Raw genomic sequence first — 19,636 nt, 5'->3', positions numbered from 1 at the left:
GGAGTGTTACGTGAACAGAAGAGCGACCAACCGCTTCAATTTCAGTTCTCCAAAGAAAACTCGAAAATTCTGTGTCGGTAACCAGGCGTTGGAAGTACCATCACAGAAATGTTAATAAATGTTTCTACTAACAAACAGCAAAGAGGGCAAGATTGTGTAGACGTAGGCTCCAACAAATTAGTTGCAATGACAACCAATTCTGCAGTGAGGAAATATCTAAAGCATTTTTAGTGATGTTTAAGATTGCTAGTTTACGATCAAAAGATTACTTCTAGAATACACCAGATTACAATTGAAAAAAAAAACGGACATTAGGAGGGTTAATGAGGATAACAAAGATTTAGTACAAATGATTAAGTGTGAAAGTGTATTAAAAAGCTGGAAAGAGAAATATTTGAACAAGTTTAACTACTCCAACGACTTGCAATTTATTTTTAAAAAAGAAGATAACGCCGTATTAAATCATTGTAATGTTGTACCATTGTAGGTGTTTATACAGAAATATCAGAAAAAAAATGTGTACACCTAAATAAACTTTTTGATCTTTTTTAATCGATTAGGCAAAGACTACTCAATCTTCAAGCTTTCGATCTGTCTTAAATCCCACTTATACTGGGGCTGTAGAAATGTACATGAGGGTGGCTACAGTCAGCTTATGAACGACCATAAGCACATGAACCAACTAATATCCTGTTTCCATACATTCACGTGAAAGTCATACATGTATTCAGAACTACTTAGCCAAACAGAGCACACACATGCTAATGATCAAACGAACAATTTTCACAGTGCATACAAAGTAACAATCGGCTGTCAAAAAAAAAATTAAAAACATTAAACAATAACTTACAAAGTAAAGAGTTCTTGCTTGCTTCACAAGTCATATAGATGTAAATGTGCACTGAACTTGACAGATTAAAATGGTCAATGAAACTACATTTACAGCTTTTAGCAGACGATGTACATTTAAAAAAAAATGTTCAAACGGAAAGCCCACGACTCATTGTGAACAAAAAAAAAAAAAAAAAAGATTCTGATTCATTTGACCCCCCCCCCCCCCCCCCCAATATTGTTTCGTTATTTGAACCAAGTTTTTAATCTTTGAAAACCAACGTTTGTCACAGTTGAAACTGTGAGGGGAAACTCAGTGTGCCTTTATTGTTTAGTTCTTCATGCTTAGAACAGTTCACTTACGACCGTGTACTACAAGAAGTTAGAATGTCATCTTTTAAATAGTATCACCCAGTTAAGTATTGCGAATGAAGACATTGAGTGGTTAGCAGTGACGACCATGGTCTGTTGTGCTCAAACGTTATCCTTTACTAATACACATACTATGCCTCCTCCTTAGTCCACAGTATCATCTGCACAAGCGGGAGGTAGTCGATAGTAAGTGAACTTTCAAGGATGCACCACAGCATGTGGCCTATGATTAGACATTAGACGTAAGACACATTCAACTACCAATAATATTAGTAGTTACAGCTCAAAACTTCAATCAATACATTCCACATGCAAATACGTCCACCACACCAAAAGATATATTTATCTATTTAAATAACGTCTTTATTTTATAAATACATTCATGTAGTTGCTGCTTCAGGACCCCACTGACAAAATAGTTAAATAGTTCTTTAAGGCATAACCACCAGTAAATAGTTTTTTAAGAAACCTGTTCAATTCACAAAATACTTTGGACATTAATTTACTAAAGATCAATATAAATTCTAAACCTGATCACGTGAGTCACCACATTTTTAAAGCCCCTTTTAGTGTTTTCTATCTTCTGTGTGTAATGTTTCCAATGTGTTCTATCGTCTATGTGTTGTCGATCCTCTGTGTGTTGTGTGTTCTATTATGAGTTAGTCCTGTTCTATATGCGATGTGTTATGTGATCTTTCTTGTATGTGTTCTTAGCTACTAAAATTGTATACAACTCTGTAATAAAAGGACTACTATTCATTGTGACTTCTATTTTGACATTAAAAAGGATCTTGTAATAGCAGCCTTTTAATGCAACTACATAGCACCATACACATAATTATCAGTCGACACACACAAAACCACAAAACGTAGTCGCCTCTTGTAAGTCACACTTTGGCACTCTCTATACTCCTAAAAAGTGATCCAAATGTGTGCGTAATACAATACATTGAATAACTTGCGATTGGAAATGACAAGCACAAGGCTAGACTCCAAGTACTTCAACTTCCTCAAACAACAGGCCGGAAAGTTGACAATTCTTTCATAAGTCGTGTTTTCTGTTAGTTCCACTTTATGTATGTATTCTTAAATGAAATGTCTCTTGTTGAATGTCGCAGCACATCTAGACGATCTAGGGTCTACAGGCCACCGATTAAAAGACAATTTATTTCACATCAAAAGACATGAAACGAGACATGAATGTATCTTTAAATTCAGATCGAGATCACGTGGTGCGATTTCGTCGTTTACAGGTTTCACCATCTAGAAGTCTAGACACTTCCAAAAAAATAACATTAAGCACATAGGGCGTGTGTCACAATGACTGAAGATGCTTATGATCCAATACCAGCACAAGACTTCATTTCTTTTTTAGTTGAAACAAGTATAAACTTTTAACTCCGAGTTTACTCCTCTGAGAGAATATAGAACAGTGTGCTGGCCATGTAATACTCTCGTCAACCGTTACGCACAGTGACTCAAATTTACATCTCTTCGTCAACTGAGTTAGGAGGGTGTCCATTCTAGATTGGATTGAACACATTAACATAACTGCATCCATCTTAATCATGTGCCTGTTCATTCTGTTTAATGCATGTTCTGTGGTATCTACATTACGTTTAAACACATTTTTAAAAAAGTAATAAATACTTATGCACTATTCTACTTATGCAACTAAACACTCACTACAAAGAGCGGGCCCAAGAACAAGATCTGGGCGTGTCAGCTGATAGCTTGTCACAAAGGACATGCGCCTCGGTGCAAGGCAGCGGCCGCCTCACGACCATGACGGAGACATTCTGCTAAGATAAAAGTCTCCACTGCGATCACAAAAAGCCCAAAGGCTGTAACACTATAGGGGCCGTGTTTTCTTACTGACAGCGTTGGGAACAAGACTACGGGAGAAGAGAACAGCGAAAAGAATGATGAGCTTTGATTGTAAGGATTATGTACTTTGTACATGGAATGCGTGCATGCATTAATACGACGTGGAGAGGGGGGATACAGTAGGTGCACGCAGACACACTTATACACTGCCTCTGTAGACTAGATCAGTCATGCTTAACCTAAGGCCCTCGGATCATGTCTGGCCTGTACTTCCTTGCTATCCGACCACTCGAAAAAAAAAAAAAAAAAAAGGGCCCACAGCGCATAAGCCGTAGCGAATAGGTTCTATGGAACCTTTCTTTTTTTCATTGTTATCAGTTTTGTACATTTGCATTGTACATTGCACTGTAAAAACACAACTTGAGCGCTAGTGATCTGTAACATTTACTGAGCATGTTGATATATAGAATGGTACACAGAATGTGTGTGTATCAACTAGAGTATATTTGTTTTTTAATCACGAGCAATTCATGTTAAAGTTAAAAAAGCGAAACTACTTGGACACCATTATATTAACGTCACTAATCACTTCGATACAAGTAGCACGGTTATAGAGTCAGGGGTTTCAAGGAGAGATGAAAACTTCATCAGATTTAGCTTACCAAGCTCTTAGCACTCGGAAAATGTAAGGGCATTTTTTTTTGGACAGCTGGTCATTTTACTGGGTCAAGTCCCCAATGGGTATCGGTCACTGAACTCCGTAGCGAACACACGAAGTAACACTTTCAAAAACCTCGTTATCGCCATACCTCGCTTCGTATCGCTCTTTGGCGTGGACTTTTAAGTCTCACTAAGGACAATTAGCAAAGTCGTGGGTCATTGAGGAAACTCAAACTTAGAGGGGAACCGACCACCTCAACATTTCTCATGCAATGCAGACCATTGAGTGCACCCAGTCTTTCAATCTAAAGAATCAAGATCAATGTAGTAGTGGGAACGGGAATTTTTTTTTTTTAAAAGTGGAAACTAGTTCAGGGCTTAGCCAATGCGTTTAAAGCTTTTAAATAACTCAATCTTCTATGTCTATGATAATCCCTATCTGTAAGTTTAAAGGTAATAATGACGTCAGAGATATTGAACAAAGATATAAAAAAAAATAGTGTGTGTCCTGTGGGTGGGATGGGGGCGTGTGGTAGAATGAAAACAAACAAACGAACATAGTTTAAGGTAATTTTAGTATTCATTTTAAAATTGTTAGTAGAATTTAATGTAATAATGGGGGGGGGGGGAATGTTTTCTTGAGCGCTGCACAAAGAAGAAAAAATGATGATTGGAAACAAACAAAAAAGTCTGTAGAAAGGTGAAACGGACCTGAGATGTGAAATCAATGCCAGAAAGTCACACGGTAAACAGCTCAACCTTCAATCCTTACGGAATGCACACAGTCTGGTTAATTCACTTCACCTAGTAGTTCTATACTACCGACTTTCTGTGTGTGTCTTCTTCACGGCTATGTTCATAACCTTTTGCGTCATTTTGTTTGCCTGTACACACACTCATACACAGAAATAGTTTAACTTTCAAAGAGGAAAAAAAAAGCACTTTAAAAGTCAAAATCTGGGCTATAATTAGCAGAGCAACGGCCTAGGCGTTTTCCTACTTGTGAAGGAAGTCACAGCTGTGGTAATGATAGATCTCCAGGCTAGTCACCTACGTACACTCACTCGAGTGGGTAGACTGATTAGAGGGCGAGCTGCTCGGGTGGGGGGTGGCTCCCAATGTTTACCAACACGACCGAGCCATTTCTCCACCCAGCAGCACAACCACTCGGTGAATGCTGCACGTACAAAGCACTGGCCTATATACACTTCAAGAGATCTATATATACTGACTTTTATCTGGTTTTACCAGATTTGTGAACATTTTTTTTTCTTTGACATATCTCAAGTTCACAGTCTGAATGATATGTACATCATGTCAGCGGTCCAAAGCCGCCCTGCGCTGTATAATGTATACAAGATGATCGATCCCTAATCACAAAAAGCTTCTCAAGTAATTCCCAACCAATAATATATTTGACTCAATTCTAATGGTAAAAGGAGAATGCTTCAACAAGAGTAACTTTTTTTTTGTAATGTTTTCTAGACTTTCTTATTCTATAAACTTCGCGTGTAAAACGATTCGTGTGTCCCAATGGTTCTGATTGAAGAAATCAATGCAAGACTCTTACAGGGATCTGGACCAGGCTGATCTAATGAGGTGGAACTAACATTTGTACCATGTTACTTGCTATTCATTTTGAATAAGACATTGTAAGTCAATATAATAAAGGGACGTCAGAAGTGTTTGTTGCAGCGTTTGTTTGACATTCTTGTTGGTTTCTTGTTTTAGATTTGCTGTTTTTATTCGAAAGAATTGCAGGGAAAGAACATTCCGGGGTTAGAGATTAAACTTTTGATCTTATTTGTCAGAGTTTTAGCACTAGATCTCAGTGTTGTGAAGTAGACAAAAACAGATAAATGAGGTGTCAATGACAGTGCTAGAGAAATACTTGCAGAAAAACCTGATAGTATGATAGCTTCGATACGATTACGATAACAAGGGCATTACTATACCTATCAATTCAATGAAGTTCAGACTTCTCTTTATAATCCCATCTCTGTGTTCAGAATATATCACCACTAAATCCTCACAAGAAATAATGGCACTGATGTATACAAGTACTCCAAAATAAGCCAAGAAAAACACAAGTTCTGCGGACCCTACCAGCTGTATCCATCAAATGTCACGGAGTGGCCAGGTAGCCCTGGTATGAAGGCTCACTTGTCACAGCCTAACAGAACTATTGCACCCCCTTCTCTCCCCATCTTTACCACCACCGCTAGTTCCTTGATCCAGCCCCGCGACCTACGCAGGCTGGATTGGAAGTGTCAGGTGTTTATGCTAAGCCTTAACCACCTCTCCACCACCACCCCCTATTTTTTTCACCAGAGTAACGCCCACTAGATCTACTTGTGTAGTCAACATATACTATTAAGGTTGTTTTTTTTTTAAGTTTCCATACACAACTCGTACTTTTCACATCAACGGATGGAATGTCTGCGACACACGAGCTTGAGTTATTCAACTGTAAATTATTGTATAGATTGGTAAACGCACTTACAGTAAATTACTATTACTTATGCAGCATGAAGATCTGTTCAATCATCGCTATTTTTAGCTACTGATGGCTACCAAAGGTGATAAATCACCGCGTCTGATAATAAGCACACCAATACATCAATTCAAGTCAATACAGAGCCAAGTGAAGAAACAACTTTAAATACCAGTGATCAAATGAAAGTCATGTTCGGTCTTCTATAACATCAGCCGAGCCAAATTGGACAAATGGAGGAAGAATTGCAGGGAAAGACTTAGCCATAACGTTGGATGATAATAGAAAAGGATCAAAATGAAACTAAAGCATGTGTTCATGAGAAACTATCAAATCTATGGGACAAATGCAGTCATCACCTACATACTAGCCAAGATTTAGCTTTTTTCAATACATAGAAGTGGAGATACACTAGAACGTTAGAACTAACCCCCCAAACATGTCAGCTATTCCCATGTCTTTAGTTATGCTAAGTAGATTTAGAGACATGTCTCCTGGTAATCACAGTCCAACAACTGTATGCACGTATCTGAATGCAGTGTGCTGAATGAGGGCCGACATAATAGAGCTGGGGGGGACAAAAAACAACTTTGTCAAGAGACCGTGACTTGTTTTCTGGAGGCATTACGTCTAACGACATAGCTTCATCAATAGAATGTATGTACAAAATGGGTGCAAAACAACAATACGACCAACAACGAAAACATTGGTCTCAAGTATTTGTCATTAACATATCGCGACAAACAGCATGAGAAAACTTTGAATAAAGACCACCTAGCCATACGTCTCATGCAAGCCGGAATTCAACCCAAGGACAAATGTCTCACGGCACTGACTAAACACAGAGCAAGAGTACAGAGTCTAGAAACACGGAAGCTAGAGCTAAATCATGAAGAAATAAGTCTATGTGGATTATAATTATCATTTCAGACTTAGTCATTAATCAATATTTAATTAATTTTACTTTCTTTAACAGCATAGTCCTCTTGACCGTTTTGCTTATAATAATATTTCCAGATCACTACTTTGTCCCAGCTGAAACGAATGAACAAAAGATAGTCATCTAAATCTACAAGAAGCTTATCGCAAGCGGCAGCATTGAAGCCAAGGGACTTATCCGTAGCGCAAACAGATCAACAGCCTGTCAACGCAACAACAACCTGCAGTGCGACTAAGTGTGACGGTATTTGAGCCCCCCCCCCCTGAACGGTGTCCACGACCGAAACCTGACGACCAGCCTGCCACCCAGGAGTTTATCCACACAACACCCACACGTACGTCTTTTTCCTTCCGCGGGTAGTTGGACCTATTATTCAAACCCCAGGAATTAGTGTCCACAATCTGACTTGCCAAGCAGAAGACCACCCCCGTGAACAACGAGCTAATCATAAGACTGACAAAAAGTCTCCAATTCACTTCGCTTGTAGCTGAGTCCAAGAGGTCGGGTGTTGTAACGGCAAAGTGTTTCAGAGAACACGATACTCGTGTCAGATCCTGCTTGTTCAAACGATACGGCGACATTTCTAATACTGTTATTGTACCCATGAGGGATACAAAATACAGATATAGAGAACTACGCAGTGAATGTGTATGGTATACATCTGAACTCTACAAAATAAAGCTAATACTACTAACTACAAAGAGTTGCAATAAAACTACACAAAACCCACTGGACAAGTAACTTTATCACTGGAACGACTGGGATTTATTTAGTTTTGTTTTGATGGAGCACCTTTATACTTAAACATATGAAGACAATATTACAATCAATGAGATGTAAGGTGTTTAGATAGAATAAAAGCAGTTCTCCTTTTGTGATAAGTTTATGATAAAACCTAAAAACGCACAGAGCAGATAAATAGTCCATGTCAAGTCACATAGACGCACCCACCTCCCCTAATTTCCTATATCTCCTCTCTTAGGGTGCCTAATGATTATGTTCATTGATCCGTTAGGACAGGACTGTAAAGGCCTGGCTACTCCACATGGCCCACTTGACCCTCAAGCTCATTGGTTACCCCTAGCCCCCGCCCATCTTGATTGGGGACAACAGCGCTTTCGGCATCAGCACCAGGTTGATAAGGGACGAATAATAATTTTAAAAAAAATACAGTTAGATGTTAGTACACAGAATTACAATTTTTAAAAATTATAAAAACTAGTACCTTTCCTTTTTTAATTAGTATAGGTATTTTAATTTAAATCTACCAATAACTGAACATTTCAAAATAAAAGTCGGATTTAAAAAAATAACTGAAGATATACATGCAGGGGGAAATGGAATGATGACTGGTTGTGCGAATCGTTTCAACATCCGCACGAAGCGAGTGAATAATACAAAAGGTTTTGTTAGCATGCCAATCTAAAACGCCCCCTTGTCCGAGTGTGTAATACATAATGTTGGAGTAATTAATAGTCTCATTAATTTTCATCTACTTTTATTTTCATTTCTTCATCTTGCTAGCAAGACGTTCATTTTATTTATTTCAAAGGGGTGGGGGGGCGCGATTGAAATGGAACTAGCGCGCCAGAAGTGCGCGTGAGACTGATTCTCCCATTCCGCACATGCTGGCCTCGCTGTGAAGGTAAATGTGCAAGTGATAACAGCTCACACACACACATCCTGAATGTGTTCAGTGCTCGTCAGCTGGCACATGCAATATGAAGGCCAATCAGCGGCACTCGTAGAAACACAAATATTAGTAAATTAACGTGGCCATAGGAAAACAAAGTCAAAAGCGCCATGAAAACCTTCGGGGGAAAAAAAAAAGGTTCAAGTTACTGCTTTGATAAAGATAGTTTGTCCTTATTCGATATTGGTTGCTGACTTTCAGGTCCACACGCACACACATGCACATGAGACACACACACTTGCAGTTTCCAACCCAGCGATAAAGTAAGATGTCAGTGTTCACTTAGTGTCGGGTCAAAGGCCATGGCACACACCTCTTGATTCTAAAGTACACAATGGGCAGCTTCACTTTTACAACGGCAAACGTAAGAAGTACTAACCAGTAATTAAAAAAAAAGAATATTTTTACATGAATTCCTTACTGTATTTTCACATAATGAAGCAAAATTAAAAACTCATAATTTATTCGTCCATGAAAACAAAAATTGACCACTAAGGAGATCGAACCCACGACATTCACGTTAATAGCACGACGCTCTAACAACATGGCTAACCGGCCATATTACAAAAAGTTAAACCCATAGATCGAGATATATAAATAACCTCCAAAATAATGAAGTGATCTTACCGAATGTGTTGTCACATAACAAGAATGTATGTGCGAACTTTCACCTCGAAAGGTCAAATAAAATGTTGTCCAAAAAAAAACGAAAAACATTTGTAGAAAATACTTTTAAAAAAAAGACAATACCTCGCTTTATACAATTTTTAGAACATTATTTTTTTAAACTAATTTAACTAATGGATGTTAGATTTTTTTTTTTTAAAAAAAAAGGAAAATTTTTAACATAGCCAAATTAAATACAATTCCTTTTATACTTTGAAAAATTATAACGGCGTAAGTAAAGTTTTCCAGGAGTGGCCAACGAGATAGTAATTCTTTTCCCAATGATATACAGCAACTGTCACATTTCTAGGAAAATCGTTAGAGCCGTTTTCGAGATACCGTATCCACCCACCCAGAAGTTTCCAAGAAGGTACGAGTTAGATTGTTAAAATATTACAATTTTGCTTTTTGTTTTCACTCTACCAAAATTGTGAACTAATAAATAGTAAAAACTGAACACTGACAAAAAAGCTTGGATGTCATGGACTACTGTTTTGCTCCAGACTGAATCAGCGCTTTTCACCTTGAGTTAGACGTAATCTTTGGAATACACGATAGGAGCTTGGGTAGATGTAGGAAAGTGGAGACTGACAAAGTCGATTGCTAAAGAGAAAATGCAAGCACTGCATGGGTGAAAAATCTGAGCGGATGAAACGTCAGATGCAAATAAAAGGTCAACTCCAAGGACACTTCAACAAAAACAAAGAGTATGTCGACAAGTCTATTTCACTTTCGAGTTGGAGCTAGCCAAGGTCAAAGGGCGCAGCGGGCAAACCTTACCCCATTTCGACAGCCCTAGTCGTTGAGCGCCGCTGTGATATTAAAAGTCTATCCCTTTACTTTCAAACTAGGAACTATTTGAATTCTACGTCAGGCAATTGACAAGCCCTCTGGGTACTTGGGCGAGACTGTAAAATCTCTTGATACTGAATCTCCCGTAATAAATTTTAGACGCGTGCAACGTAAAGTGCTCGCTATATAAACTTTATTCTGAGTCACAATATTGATGTCCAGATTTTTAGTTTTGTGCTTCATTTATCTTCAGTGAATTCCGCGATTGAACTGCACATAGTTAAACTTCAATGGAAAAACAATGCAGATTGATATATTACAGCATTGCCAGGGCAGGAAATCAAAACAAAAAGTGGTTTGATCACAAACGGATAACATCTTCAAAGTGCATTTCTTTTTGACAACTCAAGTCCGTAACATTTGCTCTGTGCTTTAACAAAACCTCACTAAAAGTTGGCTTAGAATTTCAATTCAAAATTGAACATTGGATAGACTTATTAATTGATGTGACCGACTGCGGATAACAGAGAGTCAGTACCTTTATTCCTGTCTTAGGTTGGTGATATGATGGTCAGTATTTTGGTTGGGACAAAAAAAAAACTACTGTACATTTTCAAAACAGTTTCGTTCATAATCGTTGAGGGAAAAAATAAGTATCACGATACCCTCCCCCCCCCCCCCCCCCCCAAAATATACCCAGACCAATTAATTTCATTAAAATGCGAAAAAATCGAAGTGCAGACAAGACGCTGAGGTTAATTAGTGGGAAATGTTCTACCCAGTAGCGGCCCCTTACCAGGATTACACAAACAATTACTTTTAATTAGTCGAACGATTTTTTTAAGAACTCAAAAGTCAGGACGACGTGACCATTCCAAAAGGTCAATGTGCGGGCCTAAACATATTCCACCCCTCTCAGTAAATGAGTCGCCGCCGCCGAATCAACTAAGCGATGGAAGAGAGAAAATGTGTAAAAGAAACATTTTGTCAAGTTTAACTTTAACTCATGGGGGGGGGGGGGGGGACTGAACCGACACCTTCGATACATAGAGGTCACGACTGAACCGACTGTCGGGTTTAAGTGTGTAAACTATTTCTAAACCATCGTTCTCATTCGTGTAAGTCGAATCTTATATTAAGATCAGTTCTGTGTTTCATGTATCTTTACGTCATCCGAGTCAAGCCAAATAACTCATACAATCGGAATACTATGTTACAATCATAATTATCCAATCCTTAATAGAGCCTGGAAAATTGTGGTTTATGGTCGTATCATAGTCATGCGAAGATGGCTACCTGGTCGTGTGATATGCGCGCTGGTCTCGAGGGTATCGTTGGTCCCGGGTTCGAACCCTACCTGCTGCCATCCCCCGTCGTGAGGTTAGGGCTAGGATGTCATTATGTTCATGCCTGATGGAACTTCCGAAACATGTCAAACATTTAACAAACATATTTTTTTTTACAAACATTTCAGCCCTAATGATTTAAGAGTTATGTTTTCTAATCAGTGGCGTAGCTAGGGTGGGGAGGAGGAGGGGGGAGGATTCGAACCAGCGACAACTGTTTCGGAAGCCAAGCGCTTGACCGCTCAGCCACCGCGCATCCTCCTGGTGAAGACTAGCATTTATAATTTCGGGATCTTTGGGCGCCTCTAAGTCCACCCAGCTCTAATGGGTGGGTACCTGATATTGGTTGGGGGGAGGGGAATAAAGGAGGTTGGTCGTTGTGCTGGCCACAAGACACCCTCATTAACCGTGGGCCACAGAAACAGATGAACTTTACATCATCTGCCCCATAGATCGCAAGGTCTAAAATGGGAACTTTCCCTTTTTTTTTTTTAACAACGTACAAGCTCAATACAGGTGATATATATGTGGTTGGGGAGGATTTCAAGTAAAGAACGTATAAATTAAAAAAAAAAAAAAAAAAAAAAAAAAAGGAATCCCCATGTTATGATGAGAAAGGAGGATTAATAGAAAGGAAGGGGAGGGGAGACACAGGTTATCAGATTTTATCAAGATGTGGAGTTCACCCGATGACTTTCGGATAAAAGGTCATCAGCTCTGAGCTCGTATGTGTTATGTGCATTGTTCTTGGTGAAAGGGTGTGTAGTGAAGAGGCGAACAATCATAAAGTAACCAAAGACATGGATACACAATCAACGTAACCAACTGTTGACACTATATCATAAGGCCTTAACAAACAGAAGTCTCGAATAGATAGTTAAACAAGAAAAACATTAACAAAAATACTTCAAAAAAAATAAAGATTATATCAAGTGTAATTGTATCAATTAGTTTGGATCCGTCATATGTATCATTGACATAGATATATAAATCTGTGCGATAGAAATATTTTTACCAATTATTTTTATCTGGACCAGTTGTGAAAGGTGGAGTGAAGAAGGGTGTATCTTGGTGAATGTTTGCATGGTCGTTTTTTAAAAGCGTAAAAAAATGTTTATTTATGTTTCAAGATTCCTAAAGGGGACTTATACCACCAAATCTGTCAAGTGCGATTTCTTTCAGTTGTTCAAGATACCAAACAAAATCATTTTTACCAATAGTTAATAAACTAATTGTTTAATTTTTTTTTTATTGATTCTCGTTGCCAATCAGGTAAAAGAAATAGTTGTGCAAAATTTCAGCTTAATCCGAGATGGGGGTGGGGGGGGGTGAGAAATAACGTGTATAAAATGTTTTACCAGACAGGCAGAGTGAGTTGATAAAAGCTTAGTAAAAATTGCTGTAGACTCTTGTAGTGGAAGTAAGTAGAGTACCCGAGCGTAGTGAATAGAAAACAACAACTGATAACCTAATAACGGCGTAAGATGTTACAATGCGTTGCATGTAAATCGATTAGAAAGTGTGATTAAGTGAAGACGTCTCGGGAATCTTGACGTGATTAAGTAATGGTTCTCAAACTTGAAGGAGACACGTATATATAATGGCGTCTCGAGAAACTTGACTGAGACAATGTGATTAAGTAATGGCTTCTCGAGAAACTTGACCGAGACAGTCAAAATGTGATTAAGTAATGGCTTTTTTAAAATCTTAAGAAGACAACTTGATTATATATAGACAAGGGCGAATTGGCTTCTCATAAACTCGTATTTAAGAGAGGAACTCTGACTCTGACATCTACTCATAGAATAGCATTCTGTTCTCTCCTATGTTCTCTTAGAAAAGATGATGATGATGAAGTCACTACGCGTGTTGATATGACGTCACAGCATGGACTCCAAGTTCCAGCTACCTTGCTCTCAGGATAAATGGTTTAATAATCAAGGCCATGACAACAAAAAAAGTAAAACGAAACCGATTCAATGAGCCACGAAATGTTGTTTCCACACTTGGCAATCCAATCCTAAGCCTATGAGGTGGTAGGAGAGTTCAAAGGGGAAGTTTATGGAAAGGGCAAGGACGTTTTCTAACAGGACTGTTTGGAACTACTGAGTAAACTAAATGGTCTCGTTTTGTTTAGACACAACTACATTTACAGTACAGCTGTAACATAATACATTTAAGATTAGCTCTTTCAGATCAACCTACAGTATAGTGGTAACATAATACATTCAAGATAAGCTCTTTCAGATCAACCTACAGCACAGCGGTAACATAATACATTCACGATGAGCTCTTTCAGATCAACCTACAGTAGAGAGGTAACATAATACATTCAAGATGAGCTCTTTCAGATCAACCTACAGCACAGCGGTAACATAATACATTCAAGATGAGCTCTTTCAGATCAACCTACAGCACAGCGGTAACATAATACATTCAAGATGAGCTCTTTCAGATCAACCTACAGCACAACGGTAACATAATACATTCAAGATGAGCTCTTTCAGATCAACCTACAGTAGAGAGGTAACATAATACATTCAAGATGAGCTCTTTCCTACAGTAGCGAGGTAACATAATACATTCAAGATGAGCTCTTTCCGACAGTAGCGAGGTGTCACAGATTACATTATAGAATTGTTTGTACATTTCACTTTTGAAAGTAATATAAGCCCTCGACATGAGTCTCGGGATTTAATCCTCAAATTTAGACACTTGTCATTCAAGTCAGGATTTACCCAAGGGACTTAATTAGTATGTTTGAAATCTATTGGTTGATTTGAATTTAAACAAAGACATTTTTGAAAAGAGTTAGCGCCAGAGAATTGGCGGTAGTAAGAAAGAAAAGTCAGTCGATAATATTAAGTCCTTGTAGCTAGTCACGTTTCTAAGAGCTCTGTTTGAAAAGCCTTTGTAATATGTTCCATGCTCATTGATTTGTAATTTGTACATAAACTGTACTTACGTTGTATTTAATAAAGTTCCAGAGTTTTGTTTTATCAAAGAATTGTCAATTGTGATTCTAGATCTTCATTTTTTGTTAACTATTGAATTCAAATAAAATCCCCGGCATCACAACACATCGTGACAGCATACCAGCAAAATGTTGTTACATCTGGCACAAGTGTTGTTACATTTGGCACTCTCCGACTAATAAAAGTTCACGGACAACTTTTAACGAAATTTATTCAAGATCTAGGACCAATTTCTAAACTCTTCAAAGGAACTTCATTCTTATTTAACGGAGGACAGAATTTCTGTGTTTAACAGGTCAGTTGGTTATCGATAATTCATTTATAAAGATTTTCGTTAGAGTTACGTCTAACTCACGAAATCTATTATTATATGTAATTGGCAAAAGGAATAAGACCAATATACATAATAACTGGCATTATTAAAAGACCAGTAAATCAAATAACTGGCATTATAAAAAAAGACCAGTAAAGCAAATAACTGGCAATAAAAAAGACCAGTAAAGCAAATAACTGGCAATATAAAAGACCAGTAAATCAAATAACTGGCATTATATAAAAGACCAGTAAAGCAAATAACTGGCATTATAAAGAAGACCAGTAAATAATCATTTGTGCAGCACAAAGTAAAAAGAAGACCAGATTTAACCAACTGTTAAACCAGAAAAAAAGTACTCGGCTCAATAGATCCATACTAGACATCTACACTTCCTACAACGACTCCAGTAGTACTTCTACTGTAAAACAAAGTTCTACTTCATAGCTAGTTACGGCATAACTAACATTGATTTGTTGTATTCAAAACGTTACTATATTTCTACATTCCAAGTTGGTATATTTTTCAACATGTCTCCAAAGACAAGAACACAAAGATGGTTAGAATTATTTGACATAGCTAAAGAAAAACAAGTACCTAAACCAGAAGAATGGGTTCATCGACAGGAAGAAAAAGAATATCAAGCAAAAGTACATTGTAACATGACTTCAACAACAGACATAATAGGTGAAGCCATAGCTTTAGCAGAAAAACTCAACATTCCTTCACATGAACGAGAAAGATGGTTTGATAATAAATTAGCTGAGTTCGACAGAGAAAACGACAGAAGACGGCAAGAAGAACTAAAACGAGAATTATTAGAATTGAAAAATACCGAATTCAAAGCTGAACAAAAGAATGATGCAACATTAACAAGAATATACCAGAAAGCTCAATTAAGAAAGCGTACAGCATATCTCGAAGATGGATTTCTCAAGAAGATTACTTTCCACAAGTACAATGTCATTGAACAAATATATGTACCAAAGAAGTTCAGAAAACAAATAATTAAAGCAAAGCATGAATTTTACGACACCATACATATGAGTGTAACAAGTACCAAGAAGAGAATTGCCAAAGAATATTATTGGCCTAGCTTGAACAAAGATGTCAAGAAATACATTAATAAATGTTTACATTGTCAATGGGATCATGATGAGAAACAAACTCAAAAGAAAGTCAACATAACTAAAACAAAGAATGAACCAGACTACAAAGTCAGAATTAACAACATTGAATCTAGGCATCATGACTCAAGCAAATCTACAGGGACATCACTGCCTACTACATGTCCACCCCTACCTGTTACTACATGTCCATCCCTACCTGCTACTAGTACTACATGTCCATCCCTACCTGACAATATAAGCCCATCCCTGCCCAATACTTTCCTATCCCTAACCATTGAAAATGACCTCATACATCAAGACTTGAACAACACTGCATCTGCATCATTACCTACCAAGACTATGGTATGCATTGAACATTTCTGCTACAATCAAGACAAGTCTCATGAACCAGAATCAGAAGCAGATAACAAAGAAATTTTTACTCAATCAACTTTGGCTATACCAGACAAAAGAAAAACTATGCAACTTGACTCTAACACTCATACAAGTATTCCTCATTTGAAAGAATGTGAGTCAACTCAAGAAGCCATTACAGCCAAGAACATTGAAAGTCAAAGAATATTACATGAACACATGAAATCAAGATATTTTGCTCAAGGAGATCAAGTCAAATTACTGTTACCAGATTTCAGTAACAAACTGTTTTACAAATGGCAAGGTCCATTTCACATCACCAGAAAGATTTCAGACCTGCTTTATGAAATCAATGTCAACAAGGTTACCAGAGTATTTCATGTTCATATGTTTGAACATTACCATGAAACAGATAATGAAGACAACAAAGCAGAAGTTGAACATTTTACAAGCTTAGCAACTATTCCTGAGGAAGAAGAAGAAACATCATCAACACCCATTCCTGAGATAGATGTTTCATTACCAACATCCAATAACATTGACATTACCAAGGTCATCACTCTGGATGACATAGCACTACAAACAGTGAAGAACATTAAAGTGTTTACAGACCATGCAGATTTCTTTACCAGTGTTTCTGAGACATTTCCAGTACTGCAATTTGAAAGAAACTCAGAAAGCAATAACATTGACAACACCAAGTTTCATCCTCCGTCCACTCAAGGGGCAACTTTTCTTCAGAAAGGAACAAATGAACTTCTTCAACATTGCTGTATTGACCGATCGAACTCAGACATGTTCAGTCATTGCTCTATTGAACATTATAACGCAAAGCATTCTGCTACCATTGTTCTACAGCGTCAAAGTTCATCAACCAGAAAATTGAGTTTTGGTTTCGGACAGTTCTTATTTTCACCAAACTCAAACGCGGTTCAATCAGACATTATCTGTGAGATCATTATGACATGGAGTCAACAGCTTCATAAACTGAAAGACCTTTTCTTCAAGTTTAGAAAAAGCGTACACACATCCATGACGGCAATTCAGAAGGATTCTGAACTTCACACTTACATTTTATATATGTACTATACCATATTTAGTGTCACTTGATCCATTATCATTCATACTCGTCAAGGAAGAACATTATCCAGTTATATTTAATTAATAAATTAATTTGTTTACTCACTTTTTCCACAGGAGTTCTATATCAGATGTTATATTTATTTCAGCACCAAGCAACCCACTGAGGAAAGTCACTCATTCAAGATACTTTGTTTATTATGTTTCAGCATCTTTGCATATGACATGCATCAGACATTTTAATTTTTAAATCATGAGTATTTTATTTCAGGTCGAATATTATTGCATATATCCTATTATAATAGTACAGATACATGACAGACAATTGGAATTTTTCATTGCTTCACACATGTTGAGATTTATTTCACATTGAGTATTATTTTTTCAGAAGATTGTCATGTATACATCAATTTTTTCTATGTCAATTTTTCATATGCAATATATTTTTTTCCATGTACACATTTTCACAAATGAGTTATAATGTCATATTTTAATTTCATCGTGAAGCTTCATAACTTATTCAATTCAAGATTTATGCTTTGTACAACTTTTGATATTGTTCATGACAAGCATTGTCTCATTTTCATAACCACTTGTATAGTGAAACAAGTGTTCAAAGTCATCAATAATTTTATTCACTGCATTTACATATTTTTTATCTCCAAGTTGACTTTATTTTGTCATATGTTACCTCAACCATTTTTCTATAATTTCATGTATGGTATTTTGTGTATATTTAAATAATTTTAATACATATGAGCATTTCTATTACCATACAAATGCTAAATGGAGAGGGGGGTAATATGTCACAGATTACATTATAGAATTGTTTGTACATTTCACTTTTGAAAGTAATATAAGCCCTCGACATGAGTCTCGGGATTTAATCCTCAAATTTAGACACTTGTCATTCAAGTCAGGATTTACCCAAGGGACTTAATTAGTATGTTTGAAATCTATTGGTTGATTTGAATTTAAACAAAGACATTTTTGAAAAGAGTTAGCGCCAGAGAATTGGCGGTAGTAAGAAAGAAAAGTCAGTCGATAATATTAAGTCCTTGTAGCTAGTCACGTTTCTAAGAGCTCTGTTTGAAAAGCCTTTGTAATATGTTCCATGCTCATTGATTTGTAATTTGTACATAAACTGTACTTACGTTGTATTTAATAAAGTTCCAGAGTTTTGTTTTATCAAAGAATTGTCAATTGTGATTCTAGATCTTCATTTTTTGTTAACTATTGAATTCAAATAAAATCCCCGGCATCACAACACATCGTGACATCTCACCACCAGAATGTTGTGACACGAGGTAACATAATACATTCAAGATGAGCTCTTTCCTACAGTAGCGAGGTAACATAATACATTCAAGATGAGCTCTCTCAGATCAACCTAAAATACCAGCTCTCCTTTACTCACTTAAGGAATATGTCTGATTTTTGTTTCCTTTCAAGTCCTTCTTGCTCATTACCAATGACAGAAACAAACCCACCAATATGTCAGTTCATTGTTGGTTCACTCTGTGTTTTCAAACTACATCTTCATTTGTTTGAAGTTTACATTTTCAACTACATAGTCGAATCTATAAAGCTGTATTGCTTGTATATAAATATTTCAATGGAATTGTTGCTTTTTTTAAAAAAATCAAAACCTTTAAGTGCATGGATTCTGGGTTATAAATGGAGTCAAACATTTCTTTTCCCAACCAATGCTATTCTACTCGCTGAGCTGTACAGCTTCACTGACCAATTCTAATCCTCAGTCAATCATGCTTTGGATTTGAACCTAGACAATCGGAGCAGCAGCCTAACAGTCTAACACCTAAGCAACCTCGAAAAAAAAACAACTACAAAAGCTAATACGAAGTGTAATTGTATCTAGCAGTCTGGATCAGCCATGTAATTAAATTTGTAATAGATCTAGACCAATACCAATAAATCTGCGATTAAAAAAATATGTTTATCAATTGTTTTTGTTCAGCGCTATTTCATGCGTTTAGCTTTCTCAATGCCCTATGATCCTATCTTATCTGGACCAGTTGGGAAAATTGGGGGGAGGGGGGGGAGAGAGAAAGAAAGAAAGAAAGAAAGGGAGATCTGGGTAGATTTTACCGTAATTGGTTTTTAAGAGTATTTTTTTAAAAAAGGGAACGACCTGAATTCGAA

The 19,636-nt window shown here is 37.1% G+C and overlaps 1 protein-coding gene across 27 annotated transcripts in view; it reads right to left on the bottom strand.

The window, feature by feature from the left end:
- The window catches only part of LOC106058326 (rho guanine nucleotide exchange factor 11-like), a 116,220-nt gene that overhangs the window by 57,783 nt on the left and 38,801 nt on the right, over positions 1-19,636 (bottom strand). Inside the window, exon 1 of one of the 27 annotated variants that reach the window (XM_056010033.1) lies at positions 5,646-6,521. The exons of 24 other annotated variants lie outside the window; for them this stretch is intronic. Coding sequence is in view for 1 of the 3 variants with exons in the window: in XM_056010032.1 (XP_055866007.1) it covers positions 851-884 (34 nt within the window). In the remaining 2 variants the exon portion in view is untranslated. Of the gene's footprint in view, positions 1-850; positions 958-4,401; positions 4,842-5,645; positions 6,522-19,636 lie in introns of those variants that run through there. 2 more of the 27 variants (XM_056010034.1, XM_056010032.1) reach the window with 2 other exon arrangements.

The sequence above is a fragment of the Biomphalaria glabrata genome, chromosome 14, assembly GCF_947242115.1.
Source record: "Biomphalaria glabrata chromosome 14, xgBioGlab47.1, whole genome shotgun sequence".
NCBI lineage: Eukaryota > Metazoa > Mollusca > Gastropoda > Planorbidae > Biomphalaria > Biomphalaria glabrata.
This window is presented reverse-complemented; position numbering and strand designations above follow the sequence as displayed.